General features: G+C 40.2%; 2 protein-coding genes and 1 long non-coding RNA gene across 3 annotated transcripts in view; 2 read left to right on the forward strand and 1 right to left on the reverse strand.

Moving 5' to 3' along the window:
• Positions 1 to 1,003: 1,003 nt before the first annotated feature.
• LOC134680494 (uncharacterized) lies at positions 1,004 to 2,021 on the forward strand. The gene is made up of 2 exons (XR_010100455.1): positions 1,004 to 1,419; positions 1,584 to 2,021. It is a non-coding gene; the product is annotated as an uncharacterized LOC134680494 (long non-coding RNA).
• A 3,611-nt stretch (positions 2,022 to 5,632) lies between these two features.
• Positions 5,633 to 8,152, forward strand: LOC134680495 (BLOC-1-related complex subunit 8 homolog). The gene is made up of 3 exons (XM_063539621.1): positions 5,633 to 5,815; positions 5,942 to 6,119; positions 6,607 to 8,152. The coding sequence occupies exons 1-3, from the start codon at positions 5,764 to 5,766 to the stop codon at positions 6,890 to 6,892; spliced, it is 516 nt and encodes a 171-aa protein (XP_063395691.1). The 5' UTR covers positions 5,633 to 5,763; the 3' UTR covers positions 6,893 to 8,152.
• Positions 8,153 to 8,313: 161 nt separating this feature from the next.
• The window catches only part of LOC134680428 (ABC transporter A family member 4-like), a 40,319-nt gene continuing 33,953 nt past the window's right edge, over positions 8,314 to 14,679 (reverse strand). Inside the window, exons 26-33 of the mRNA XM_063539559.1 lie at positions 14,444 to 14,566; positions 13,794 to 13,988; positions 12,666 to 12,953; positions 12,259 to 12,500; positions 11,633 to 11,783; positions 10,940 to 11,150; positions 10,203 to 10,404; positions 8,314 to 9,605 (exon numbers count right to left, since the gene is read on the reverse strand). Of these exons, the coding sequence (XP_063395629.1) occupies positions 9,285 to 9,605; positions 10,203 to 10,404; positions 10,940 to 11,150; positions 11,633 to 11,783; positions 12,259 to 12,500; positions 12,666 to 12,953; positions 13,794 to 13,988; positions 14,444 to 14,566 (1,733 nt within the window). The 3' untranslated portion in view covers positions 8,314 to 9,284. The remainder of the gene's footprint in view (positions 9,606 to 10,202; positions 10,405 to 10,939; positions 11,151 to 11,632; positions 11,784 to 12,258; positions 12,501 to 12,665; positions 12,954 to 13,793; positions 13,989 to 14,443; positions 14,567 to 14,679) is intronic.

Raw genomic sequence — 14,679 nt, forward strand, 5'->3', positions numbered from 1 at the left:
CACTTGCATGGCATTAGCCGGACTGGTTCGCATAGCACCAAGGATTGTCCTCAGTGACTTATTCTGTATGACATTGAATACTTTAAAGGCATCTTCTGTACCCGGTGTTAAAAGAAAAGAACCGTAATCAACTACGCTTCTTATAACTGCATTATAAATAAGCTTCAAATAGAAAGGATGGCTGCCCCACCATACACCAGCCAAGCATCTCAATATGTTTAATGAGCGTTCGCATCTACCTTTAACATAATTACAATGACCCTTGGCTGACAAATTGTAGTCTAAAACCATTCCTAAGTACTTAACTTCGTCACGAAAGGAGATTGTAGATCCATCATAGGATAATTTTTCATTAACAGTTTTTTTCCTTGGAGAGAATAAAATTGCAGAGGTTTTCGGAACTGAAAGGTCTAACCCATTATTATTTAAATATATATTTACCTCCTTCAAACTAGAATTTATAATTTCGCAGGCCTTTTGAACGGATCTATTTCTAGAGTAAAGCACTATGTCATCGGCATATTGTAAAATGGATATATAATCTGGCAAATTAGAACTAAGGTCGTATGTATATACATTAAAAAGTAAAGGGCTTAGAACAGAACCCTGTGGTAGTCCTTTCCAAACAGTCCTATGTAATACTTTATCATCTAAATCTAACCTAATCGATCGTTCATAAAACATAGCAGCAATAATATTACACAAGCGTACAGGAACTCCCAAGAGAAACAATTTATTTACAAGAATTGATATATTTACATTATCATAGGCAGAATTGATATCTATAAAACAGGCTACTACATATTCCCGTTTCGAGAAGGCTAAAAGGATATCCGAAACTAACAAACTAACACAGTCTAAAGTGCTTCGGCTTTTGCGAAAACCATATTGAATATCCGGTAATAGTTTCTTACTTTCAATAAACCACTCCAACCTATTTTTAACTAAATGTTCCAAAATCTTAATTAGAACAGATGATAACGCAATTGGCCGATAAGAATTTGGATCATTACGGGGTTTATTCGGTTTGAGAAAGGGTAACACCAACTGTATTTTCCAGTTTGGTGGAATGTCACCTGTCATAAAAATCCCGTTAATAATATTGAGAAAGTAACCTATAACCTTGTCACTAGAATGTTTCAAAAATGAATATGGAATACCGTCGCAACCTGGTGCGGAATCAATGACATACGATAAGACATTCTTTAGCTCCAATAACGAGAATGGATCATTAAAACGCTGCATGTTATCATTATCAATATTGGTTGGGGAAGCCAGTTCAATACACACGGGGGATGGGACGAATGGAGGAGCTAATTTATCTAAAAACTTCTCAGCTACTTTAGGATCAAGATTAAGGGTGTTATTTTCTACAAAAGCTCCTCTAAACATTCTAACCTTTCTCCAAACTTCTGACGGGTGAGTACTGGGGCTCAAAGATGCACAAAAGGCTCTCCAACTGTCGACTTTCTTCTTTTTCAAAAACTGTTTTGTTTCTTTTAATGTAACTAATAAGGAATTAAAGTTCTCTTCGCTCATATTATTATTATACTTTAACTCACTCTGTTTTCTCTTTTTAACAGCTTCTGAACATTCAGAATCCCACCATGGAGGGCTGGGAATATTGAATTTAGAGGACTTCTTACGCGGAAATACTTCATCAGCTATATTAATTATAAACTTAGCAAAAGCATCAGAAGTTTTAAACAAATGTTCCCGAGATACATCAGGTAATTCACTCAACCTCTCATCCATATGTTTGCGAAACTTATCCCAATCTGCATTTTGAAGTTTATATGCTAACAGTGGAGATCTTTTAAGTACTGGTTTATTTTTAATAGGAAAAGAAATAAGAATTGGAAAATGATCACTGCCATAGGAAAGTGGAAGTACCTCCCACAATAAGGAATGTGAAATGGAAGAACTACAAATTGATAAATCTAATGCACTAGGATTTTCATTGGGAGCAGACCGACGCGTGGGAACACCAGAATTTAATATACATAAATTATAATAATCAACTATGTCTATTATTTCCTCTCCTAAACTACTTGAATTTAAACACCCCCAAGCAGGGTGATGGCAATTAAAATCTCCTAATATTAAACATGGAGTAGGAAGAGATGATATGATTTTTCTTACTTCACTAAGTATGGAAAGTGAGGGATGAGGTATATACACTGAAACTATACAAATGTTATCTACAAGTGCTGAGATGATGGAAAATTCATTATTATGAGGTGCTAATGGAACATGAGAGAAATGATATGATTTTTTTACAAGGATGGCTACACCACCATGCCCGTCCGACCTATCTTCGCGGAGGCATGCATAGCCTGGAACTTTGAAACATGACTCAGACCTGAGCCATGTTTCAGATAAGGTAATAACAAAAGGGTCATACTTCTTAATTAAATGGATTAAATCGCTTTTTTTATTATTGATGCTGCGACAATTCCATTGAAGAATTTTGGAATTGTTGGCCATTATTGAAGGAAACATGAGAGTATGGACTGGTAATGTGAGCAACGTTGGACGGTTCTGAGTGATTATTATGTAAATTAAAACTTAACAATTGTATGAGTTCTAAGATGAGTTCATTGGTAGTTTTTTTGTTAAACTGTTGTGCAATGGCACTACCATTTCCAGAAGGAGACGGCATGTTATAATCTTTTGATAGATTAAAATGTGTGACAGTGTCGAAACCTTTCTGAGGTTTTGGCGGACTGCGAGGCTTAAGAAATACTGTTTTTTTATATGAATGTGAATGCTGTGTATTAATACCTAAATTATTGTTTTTAGTTGTCTGGGTCTGGGGAGATGACGGAGTGGCCATAACCACATCTGCATAGGGTTTGGTCACAGGAGGGTGCAATTTTGATGCCTCAGAATAGGAAATAGCACTTTGGGCCATAGATAACTTAATATTTTTTTGTCTCTCATACTCAGGACAACGAGCCTTATTGGTAGCAAAGTGAAGACCAGAGCACAGGCAACAAGATGCACTATCTTCTTCAACAGTGCAAGAGGAGCCCGTGTGACCCTGTCCACACTTGTAGCAGCGGGGTTTTGACCTGCATTGCACCTGTGTATGACCAAACCGGCAGCAATTAAAGCACTGGATTGTTGGATAAACATATAGGTCGACCGGCAAAGCGTTATAACACATAAAAATGCGTTTTGGTAGAACCTGTCCATCAAAAGTTACAACGACAGTTTGTGATGGCTTCCACACTGGAACGCCATCCACAACAACTTTATAATTGATTCTTCTCAATTTTAGAACTTCTCCACAACCTACTGGTACACTTATACTCTCTTTAACCTCATCTAAGGACATTTCAGATGGAACACCTTTAACTACACCCATTCTGATAACATTAAATGATGGGATGAATGCTGTATATCTATTCTCCTTCAGTCGGCTGTCTAGAAGAAAATGGTTGGCATCCTCATACTTTGAAAATGACAGTGAAACTCTATTGCGACCAATACGTTTAACGCTGCCATTAACAATGTTCTTAAAGTTGTTACGTTTTAAAAAGTTGCCAAAAGCAACTGAATGAATTGAAGTGCCATCATTTTGAGATTCTTGTTGCTTCTGTACATGTACAATATAAGGTGAACAATCTGAATGAATATATTGTTTCCTAACTGTGACTGTGGGCTGAGAGGAGATAATATCAGCAGGATTCACGGCTGGGGCCGGGGCAGTGGCTGAGGCCAGGGCCGGAGTAGGAGCAGAGGCTGTAAGCGGAGCATGAGAATGCGTACGATCATTATTGTTTGTGGAAACCTGACAATCGCAATCGTCCTTAAAAGATTCCCTATCCCTATTTTTATCTTTGTTATGTCGCTTTTTTTTATTACAGTGACGACATATCTTCCTGGATGCTGTCCTTTTTTTCCTAACTTCAGTGGTAGATAATACTGAGCTATCTGTATCCATACTGTGGTATTCTTTCATTTCTCTCTCAGAGCTATTGTTATCTATAGTAATTGTATGTGAAACCGGAGGCCCACCTCCCCCTGGGTCGTGAGGTTCACCGTCACCGCCCATGGCGGTGAATATACACTAAAAACTTACCTAGATGATGAATTTATATACACAAAATATAATAAACTAACTACTAAAGATATTTACAAACTATTTACACAGAGTTGACCACTATTAACATAAAAAATATTTAAAATTTGTTAAATGTAAAAAAAGACGCGCGCACAGGTCGAAGTTTCCCGCCCTTTTTTCAAAATCTGACAGTCAATTGATCAATTGACAAACAGTGACTTTGACAATATTAGGCAATGACAGCGTTTTACACAAAAATAAAACGCTAATTAAATAACTTACCCTATTCGGAACCATTCACCATTCAAGTCACCACCACCAGTCATCACCATTTAAGTGTTATACCTAATTTCAACAGTTATTATAGACACACAAAGATTTAAAGTAATTAAGTAATAAGACTCTGAAGAGACTTAATGTAGGTATAATATTAATTAAATTCTAATGGTGACAAGTGCACGCTTTACCAGCTCGATGTGTTTTCTACCATTATGTGTTTTAGTATTTTCATTAGCATAGCCACGGTGCGCGCAGGCAGCCTTTGAAAACTTACACATTACTATTCCGGATCGTTTTTATTTGCTAGATAGTTTAACGGACACTAAATTTAATTATTTATTTCGAACGGCAAAAGCCGTTAGAAACTGTTTTTCAATATAGTCAGCTAAACTGGGGTACAATTCAAAAACTCACCAGCAGTTTAGCTTCACGACCTTCCAGATGGAAAAACAGCAAGCCAATGAGTTGGAAATTTGTTTTTGCGACAACCGCCAAAAAGCAAACTGCTGTGTGGTGGGAGTGTGGGAGAGAGAGGGACGTATATGCTAGAAAAGGACAATACGACCGACAACAGGGTTGCCATTCTCAATATTATTATTAGGTTCCGAATAGCGGTACAGTTGTTTAATGTTCCAAAAGTAGTAAAGTTCTAATGCTAAGTATTGCGACACACACTTGGCCGTGTTTGTCTGGTTGTCAAAGTATTCTTTGTTACATTTATTTCCTAAGTAACGGAAAGTAATGCTGTATTTTTAGAAGGTTTAATTTGACTTGGATACAGCGTATGAAATAGAGCAGTGGTGGGCAAAGTACGGCCCGCGGGCCATCTGCGGCCCGCGAATGGATTTTATCCGGCCCGCCGCCGGTCCTATGAAATAATTAGTATATGGGCTTTATGGCATTGGCCCACGATTGTCACAAATCAAAATAAATTTTGGCTACAATTCTGGCCCTCCACTTAAATTTCCTAAACTTTCTGGCCCCCCATGAAGATAGTTTGCCCACCACTGGAATAGAGTGTCCTAAAGTATTATACTATAGTTGGTCAAACCAATTTGTCAGTCAGTAAGAACCAGGAAAACTATACTCGTCCTTTTATTTTGGGTGCAAGCACTAGTGTAAGACAAAGAAAGTATGATGATATGATTGAAATGAGACAATACTTTGACAATCTTTATCTTTTATGCAACTTATTGTTTTTGAACATACCCTTGTATTTTTTCATATAGCAACATCAATAAACGTCAAATTAAAGGTCAATGAACTTTTAAAAGTCAGTCAAAATACAATAGTACTAATTAATAAATAATTAATTTGTAAAAAACGGGAACGAAATTAAATAGTTATTATTCACGACTGTAAAAACTAGTGATACAAGTGATATAAGACCTAATAAAAAATCACATCTCAATAAAATGACGTTTGTTTATCAAGGAGATACCGATTTGGAAGCGAAAGCTAAAAAAGGTATCAAATATCTCTAAACTAATAACTTGTAATATCTCATCTGTACTTGCACAACGCTTTTTCACCTTCGGATGAATTTCAAACAAGCCTTGCAATCTGATTTTTGACAAAACACGGCTGTTTCAGCTGCTGAACGGATCTCAGAAAACATGCATATCGTAGCCAACGAGCCTTCCCTAGCCCTGTACAGGCTACAAGAGCATGTGAGGAAGGCCCTGCCGCCCATGGTGGAGCGCAGAGTCGAAGTCACAAAGCTACAGCATGAGCTTCAGGGGCGGTGCTATGACGTGGAGTATGCATTGAGGTAATTTCCTACATTATTTGTTCAGTTGCTCAAATATTCATTAATATTTTAACTATTTGGAAGCTATGAACACCTAAAAGCGTCATGAGTCATGCTCATCACAGCACTAAGGATGCTTATAAGTTTTATGTTATGGCAAATATCACTGTAACCTTCAGTCTATGAAATAATAAGGTTTACATTGACAAGGCCAGAAATCACTTTGATAAAACCTGAAATACATTATATTGTAGTCATTGATATCATGGTAATCTGTTTATTGCATTTATTCAAACTGTGGGTTGGGATCCCAAGGGGGGTCTCGACCCACAGCCTCTGCCAGCCTTAAAATTTTGTTCGTACTAAGGGGGTTGCATCATGAAAACGTTTGAAAAGCACTGGTCACATACCATATGGCCACGGTCAGCCCCAAGATTATGACAGTGTAATGTTGTAGATTCTTAGTCAATATGACATCTTTATTAATTTCCATATTTTTTTATTCCAGCGCAGTAAAATCAATGGACAGTGCAGCAACCAGCTTCACAAACATACAGGAGATGCTCAAACAATCCATATTTCTAAAACAACAACTAAAATACGAGGAGGGTAGGAGAAATAAAAAAGATTCCAGTTCCGTTTACAAACGTCTCTCTGCACACATTGTTTTAGACTTACCCGATCTTTCCGAGTTCTCTATGGTTAGGGAGACCACTAACCGGATAGAAAATATGATGGCGCACGCCAGAGGGTCATCGGCTGAGTTGCATAGGTCTCATACTACATTGCATTGAATTATGGTGTAGATCAGCCATACTCAACCTTTTTTAAAGGGCATCTTTTGCCTTGTAGCTTTGGGCCGCAAGATTAATTTGCTTTCAGTTGACGTTCAGATGGCAAAGTTATGTATCTATAGGTACTAGGATAGCCCAACGCCTTCGGAAACGAAAAAATATAGTGAAAAAATAGAGCATTCTGCGCCTAAAGACACACGTCATTTCAACACACCACATATTATGGTGTATTGAGACATCAGACATCGCAACACTTATGGAGATGTCATGGTACAAGTATAACTGAGCAAAACTGAGAAGTCCTGATTTAACACGTTAACTGCCCCAATCTGAATTGTTAACTTTTCGGCTCTGTAACAGAGGCCTCATAAACGGGGAACGGGCAGAGAACGTGTTAAAAGATTGGTAAATCGTGCAATGGCTCTCGGTCTGTAAATTGAGGACGCTAAGCACAAAAAATTTCGTCCATTGACCTGCCATTTCCTATCCCTATCTAGTTCCAGCCATAGGCTAGTTCCACTCGCACAGGGTTGAACGCGACCGACGGCACATGGGCGGGACAGCAATATAAATTATACCCGTACGTTAGAGTGGTATTCCATCTGTCCAATATACTTATTGTCATTGTGTCTCACTTTCGCGTTAAGCAAAATTTGAGGCAAAATACACATTTGACGGGTGGAATACCACTCTATAAAGATAGAGGAAATGGCGATTCAATGTACGAAATTCTTCGTTCTTAGTATCCTTACTTTAGCATTACCTTATGTTATGGGCGAGGTAAACGTGTAATTAATGGGGTAATTAATTGAATATATATTGCGTGGTCTAGCTACCAGTGGCGGTTAATTACGAAATGTTACTAATATTAAGACACACGATACACACACAGACAGACACTCTTGGTTGGACAGACGATCTTGTTAAGGTCGCCGGAAGACGCTGGATGCGGGTCGCTTCCAACCGGCACGTATGGAGGTCCAAGGGGGAGCCCTATGTTCAGCAGTGGACGTCTTATGGCTGAGATGATGACTAATATTAAAAATTCCGGATGAGTTTTTTTTTCTGCATATACCAAACTTATCCAATATAATATTTAAACGTACGCCCAGCCATTGGTAGGCACCTAAATATACAATAACCCAATTGTTGCCATGTCAGTTTGGTCCCTGATTAGGATTACACAATTTATTGGTGTGCTTTTACTAAATCTTCTAATGCTGTTGCTTTCTGTATTTGCTAACAATTTGTCCAAGGAAAAGTAAACAATGTAACACAAAAACGCTTTTATTTGCATGCACTAACATACGCCTACAGAATGAGAACAAATTTAAAAACTTATTTTCAAGACCTGACGGTCTAGCATGAGTTACGTTCTCGCGCGCATCTCTCCATAAGCCCCCTCCACGCTCATGCGCGAATCGTGGCGCGAAGCCGCGAACGCGAGTGTGGCGTCGATTTCGCAGACTTAGCGCGACTTCAAGTATGGAGTAGGACGAGTAGGTATGTAACGCAGCTCATGCTAGCCGGTCTGGTACTGAAATGATAGTTCGATTGCCCCAATTTGATCACACGATCTGTAATTTTTGTATGCGGCACATAATAATAATAACATAGCTTAGTAATTCTACAGATATAAGTAGTGCATAATTATTTTCCATCTTATTTTCACGGAAACGAACGAACGTGTCTTGCTATTTCTGTCAGTCTCGGGACAAAAAGTACTGACGTTGACGGAAGTAGCAGGACAAATACGAACGTTTCCAAGAAAATACGATGGAAAACAATATGCACTACATCTGAAAAATGGAGCATCTTCACGAATTCAAATAATAAAAAACGGTATGGAACTTAACAAAACAACTGCACTCTAACAGAAACTTAAAATTATTGTCTTATTCTTAACAACAAAACTATCTAGAATTCTAGATAAATAGGGCCTTCGACCAAAAAAACACGGGCATCTGTCTTTGTCGCTTGTGCAATATACCTAAACCTAAGGTGTATTCGCGTAATTTCGAATGTCGGATAATTCCGAAATTCAGATGAAAATCACCCAAAATTTCATCTTAATAAAAGTCTCTTTTCGGAATTATCCGACAGTTTTCGACATTCGGAATTACCCGAATACACTTATTGCCATCCCACTCACGAGTAATGTGTTGGTGAAGTTTTGACTAGAGTTAGAATTTTCGAATGCCTATTGCAATAAGTCACACCGTGATAGAGGTTGTGGTGGGAATGGCTTTAAATAAGAAAGTACCTACTTCCAGCGAAATAACATTCATCAATCTAGGGATAACTGAACTGCTTGAGCTTAAAAAGCAACGTCAAAAGCCTCCATTAAGCACTTGGTTAAGCCACTATTGAAATAAAGCCTTTCTTTCTAGAATTATCTTCGAAATATCACAGACCACGGCAACTCCTTCAACGTAACGATATCATACTTTTTCTGAAACTTCTCCAATTCTAATAACTTCTGTAAGTCTGCCTTCTTCTTCTTCCTTGATAAGAACTTTAGACAAGGCCAGTAGTACTGGTCAGGAGTGATTTGGACCTTATGACCTTCCAAGATGGCGCTGTAAATGTAGTCCATGGCAGTGACGGTGATAACGTAGGAATATACTGTCTGGTTTGCTTGTACTAGCTCCTCCATTTTACCAAATATCTCGGCGTAGTTTAGTGAATCTTTGACTTGCACGCTTGCTAAAACCTGGGGAGAAAACAAACTTTGTAGGAAACATAGTTATGCGGTTATAGAGTCAGACCTAGCTCACTGGGCAGCGATTTTGATACCGCAGAAGTGTTATCTTAAACACATAAGGCAAAAGAAAATATTAAGACGCAAAAAGAACAAGGTAAAAGGTACAAAATATGATTTGCATATGGCAATGGAAAATTCAGAAGTATATACGTAAAGCAGTGAGTACATACAAAATCTCGAGACACATCTACCAACTGCCAATCCTTCTAACGTACACCCATTGACAATATTTACATATACCTAAAAACTGGCCTTACGGGCACTAAGAATGGTGCTAGCAGCGGTGTCATTCACGAATTCAAGCCAATCGTGCAGCACAACGCAACTAGTTACCACCAATCGTGCGCGTGAGTCTAAATTCCTCGACCAATCGCGTTGTAGCGTTACACTGCACGATTGGCTCGAATTCGTGTGCGTGACACCTCTGTACTGGCACCATTCTTAGTGCCCGTTAGGCCCGTCTTTTGGTGTTTAGTCAATTTGTATAACAATGTCCCTATAATATTTATTTATTTATGTCCAATTGTCCAATGCTTAGTTGCTTACACCAGAGACATCGTTGACGCTGAAGTTCTGGAAATGTCGACCAAATATGGCTTCTATATCGACCTCGTCCTTCAGATGTACCACCACCGTGTAGCCTTCCGAGCTGTAGCGCGCCACTAGGGCGTCAATGTGGTCTACGTCGACCAGCTGCCCGCCGAGGAGGATCCCGAGACGGTTGGTCACGGCCATGTGGTTCTCGATGCTGTACAGAAAGGAGTTACGGCTATATCTTAAGCCCCACATTCTCACTCCTACCGTGTAGGCCGCCTCGTAGTCCGCCTCATTGGGTAGGATTGTGTATGGGGGTTGCGGACTACGAGCCGTCCTACAAACGGCTAAACGGTAGGACGGCTCGTAGTCCGCAACCCCCATACACAATCCTACCCAACGAGGCGGACTACGAGGCGGCCTACACGGTAGGAGTGTGAATCTGGGGCTTTAGACTGCCTTAGAGCAATAGCGTGCGGTGCGGCTTGTGCGCTAGAACCTGAACGCGAGTAGATCAACGCTACTGCACGCCAACTGTAACGTCGGCGTGCAGTTCCCAATCCCATACAAGTTGCAGTCAGGTTGCAGTCCGTCAGTATCGGCCGTATGGACGTATGGTTAATACAGAGGTAAGTATCTACACATCTGCAAGTTCGTTTGACTAGACATGTTTTAAACACTAAGTCCATCATTGAAATTACGTCTGATATGCTAAGCGCAAGCAGGACCTATTGTTACTCTTAACTCACCTAGCTGAACTAACTAGTAGCGCGTGTCCCTGTTTCCTCAGATGGTACAGTATGTAGAACATGGCACGGTCGACGGAGTACTGCTGGTACGCCGTGAACTCGTCTAGGACGAGAACAGGCGGCGCCCCGATCACGGCCACGGCGAAGTTTAGCCGCGTCTTCTCATTCTGGTGTAGCCGTAATACGTTCACGTTTGAAGCGTCGTCGAGTTCTGCGAATTGGGAAGCGGAGGTAGAACTATTCAGTCATCTGCATGATATTTGTTCCTTATTTCCAGAAAGAAGCTGCCTCTCAGCTAATTTGGAGCTGCGTGATGGCAACCGCTAAACTAAGAACGCGACAACAGAAACCCCCCAACTATCTCGGGGGTTTTTTCCGATGGGATGGGATAGAAGGGACTTCTTGGATAAGGCCAGCATGACCGGTTTGCCGAATTTGCAGTTTCTCGCCCGAAGAATCCTCTTTATGTTTGACAGTTTTGGATGGCAGATAGTCTTGGGTCGTCCCATTCGTTTTTATTAGTCAAGTTCTTATATTAGTCCTATTCTGCTTTCGTCACTCATTATACATTGAAAGCCACCGACGATTGTGATGAATGTAGAATGGGTGACGAAAGCAGAGGTAATTTAAGAACTTGACGAAAAACGAATGGGACGACCCAAGACGATACTTTTTGGATTGATGAAGGCTAACCTATGGCGTTCAGGAGATTGGTGACCTCCTCGTGGATGTAACGCTGCGGGATGCCGCGCAACACGCCCATCATCCACAAGGAATCGTACACAGTCATCCAAGGAGGCATGGGGCAGTACTCGAAGCAGCTGAACGCGACGTTGCGAGAATACTGTGAATGACACATTGGTATGAGTTGGTTAAACTGCCTACTGCTTACATGACGCTTCCATTTCAATCACTGTGAACTTGATAGTTTCCGATCGGCTAGCACCTCGACCAAGGTCAGGGTGTCCCTATGGTATGTAGTACGGGCTTAAGTCAGTGAGGGAAAGGTATTCAGTACTCAGTTGACACATACATGACAACTCAGGCGCCGGCTGTTGACCTGTGACCGTGCATTTTAATAACATTTCGTTTAGTGAGATGAGATGACGATGATAGGGGCGGTTGTTTTTTTACGTATTCTGGGCGGAATAAAAAAGACATTTCAATTTGGGATAAAAAGTTTTTCATATGCTTTAACGAAGTGGAAGATTTTTTTAATGGAGGCAGAACTCGTATCTACATAATCCGTCAAATTTCATCGAAACCGCGACAGCATAATAAAAATCTGTCCATTATCGTCGCTAAACAGGTGAGCTTACCTTATGTGGATCGATCGTGAGTGACCACCTCGACATAGCACTGATCGTCCCAGAACTCGGCATCTTAAACCCAGCTAATATCTCACAGAGATCCAGCCGACCAGCCCTAGACTGCCCGACGAGGGACAGAGCCTCGCCCTTTCCGATCCCGAAGGATATGTGGGAGAGTTTATAAACTCCGTTGATTCTCTTAGATAGATTGTTCACTAAGAGGTTTTCACCGAATGTGTCTGTTTTTATATCTGAAATCAGAAATTGGTAATGAGGTGTTAATTGATGTATAGACTAGACTTATATTACACTGATGATTACAAAGATTATCGCAAGAAAGTTATGTCTTAAAATATATCTTTCCATAGGTAGTTTAGTAGTAATCAAATAGTTATTTACGCGTTACCAGAACATACCCCTACTAATCCTTTTTTGCTTCATCTGCCTGCTTTTCGCCTCGACATCCCCCCTCTCCTGCGTACTTCCCGACGCCGACGCCTCCATCATTATAGGAGGCTCTTCTGGAGGAGAACATCGTTTCCGAGCGTAGTAACATAACCGCTGGATCACCCTGTACTCCCAAATGATGAGGAGACTGCTGAAGATGATGGAGTGGTAGATGGTCCAGAGAATCTCGTCGAGGATGCCGGCTTTTGACAGATAGGCTATGCGCTCGAAACAGCCTTCCATTATTCCACACTTTTCTGAAAGGCAAGAAGTGGATATCCTGGTATTGGCACAATGACGAACTCAAGATACATCAAATTCTACTTTTATTCACTATTTTCTACTGTAGGTTAGTGGTGCGTTTGAAGTTTATATCATCTACTTTTATTAGAAGATGGAATTCCTACTCTTCTAAATATTGGTTTACTCAGAGTGTAAACTGCTACCAGACAGGATGAATTCAGCAGCTACAGCTTTGCTAGTGGTCTTAGGCTGTAATCCCCGCAACCAGATGGTAAATATGTATATCTAAAGACATTTCCCTAATGCTACAGGATGATGCCAGGTAGAGTGGTGGCAGATGAACCAAATGTTAACGGATTGGTGCGGCCGCTTTGAGATGAATGAAGTGTTGGCGTCCGTTAGATCGTTGAGTGGACGACATTCGGAAGATGGCAGGGCACTTTTGGATGAGACTATAGGATCAAGATAAGTGGCGTACAGAAAGAGAGGCCTATGCGCAGTATTGGGCAACATGAAGAATAAGAATAAGAATGGTTTATTGCCACATACATGAAAATAACATAGAGTTAGAATTACTTACATAATAAAATACAACCGTTAAATTATCAAATTATACAGAGCAAAAGGTGAGAAGATTTTTGTATTAGGCAAAGGGTTCCAGTCAGCGTGTGCCAGGCCTAGATGCCCGGCGCTGGTTTTCAGACCGGTCCCAGACTAAGGACGGTCGGAGAATGTTACATAATTTATGACAAATTCAGTACTTTGGTGCTCGTTTAAAATTTTACTACTAACATTTAAAATTTAAACATGAAGATAAAATGATCGATGATGAAAAAAAGGATAAGACTACGCACTGCAACATTTATGCAGTACATTCGATTTGCAGAACTTCTTGGATTTAAAGATGACACACTCGCTATTGTAGACAAAGATCTTCGTAATCCGAACGAAAGCGTTGGCCACGTTGTACTGCGGGGAGAGGCTGAGACCCTTCTCGGCGTAGGCGAACGCGCCGCCTTTTATAAACTGGCTTATTACTGAGGCTTCACCTGAAACGCAAATGCAAAGTGAAACTGAAAATGTTTTAGGTATAATTAACATCAGAAGCAGGTAAAGCAAGCGAAGTGTTCGCAATAATTAGCTATAATGCCCTTGATGTAACGTATCTCATTTTAGTTGAAATAAAAGCTGGTATGATGGAGGGAGTCATTAATAGGGCGCCATGTAGTTTTACGAATCTGCCAATAACAACGTATATGAGCAGTTACTTATTTGATAATTTGAGACGCTTTGCCTATATGAAGTGGAGTAGAGTTAGACTGAGAAAAGTCTGCAGTGGTTTTGACAGCACACGCAGTGCAAGTATTATTTTAAACGTCAAACTTCTATGAAATTATGATGTATAAATAACACTTGCACTGCGTGTGCTGTCAAAATTGCTGCAGGCTTTTCTTGGTCTGACTCTATGTACTTAAATTGTTTTCCGTTAATCCAGTAAGCTCACCGAAAATGATGTTGAATATGACGAAGGACATAGAATTTAAAGCCCCACTGGGTCCCAAACTGAAGAGGTACGCTTGCGGCACGCAACTAAAGCCATACATTATGAGCATGAATGGGATCACGACTGAAAATAAAACAAAATTGTTAAAATAGGTAACAACTGCAGCATTTCCTGCTATTCAGTAATAGTCTGAGGATGGAGGAGGAGGACGCTGGATGCGGATCGCTTCCAACCGG

This window comes from Cydia fagiglandana, chromosome 3 (assembly GCF_963556715.1).
Source record: "Cydia fagiglandana chromosome 3, ilCydFagi1.1, whole genome shotgun sequence".
In the NCBI taxonomy this organism is placed as follows: Eukaryota; Metazoa; Arthropoda; class Insecta; order Lepidoptera; family Tortricidae; genus Cydia; species Cydia fagiglandana.

Coding starts and splice junctions, on each gene's coding strand:
- LOC134680495 (XM_063539621.1), top strand. CDS start 5,764: ATGACGTTTGTTTATCAAGGAGATACCGATTTGGAAGCGAAAGCTAAA. Junction 5,816..5,941: donor GGAAGCGAAAGCTAAAAAAG/GTATCAAATATC, acceptor CGGCTGTTTCAG/CTGCTGAACGGATCTCAGAA. Junction 6,120..6,606: donor GACGTGGAGTATGCATTGAG/GTAATTTCCTAC, acceptor TTTTTATTCCAG/CGCAGTAAAATCAATGGACA.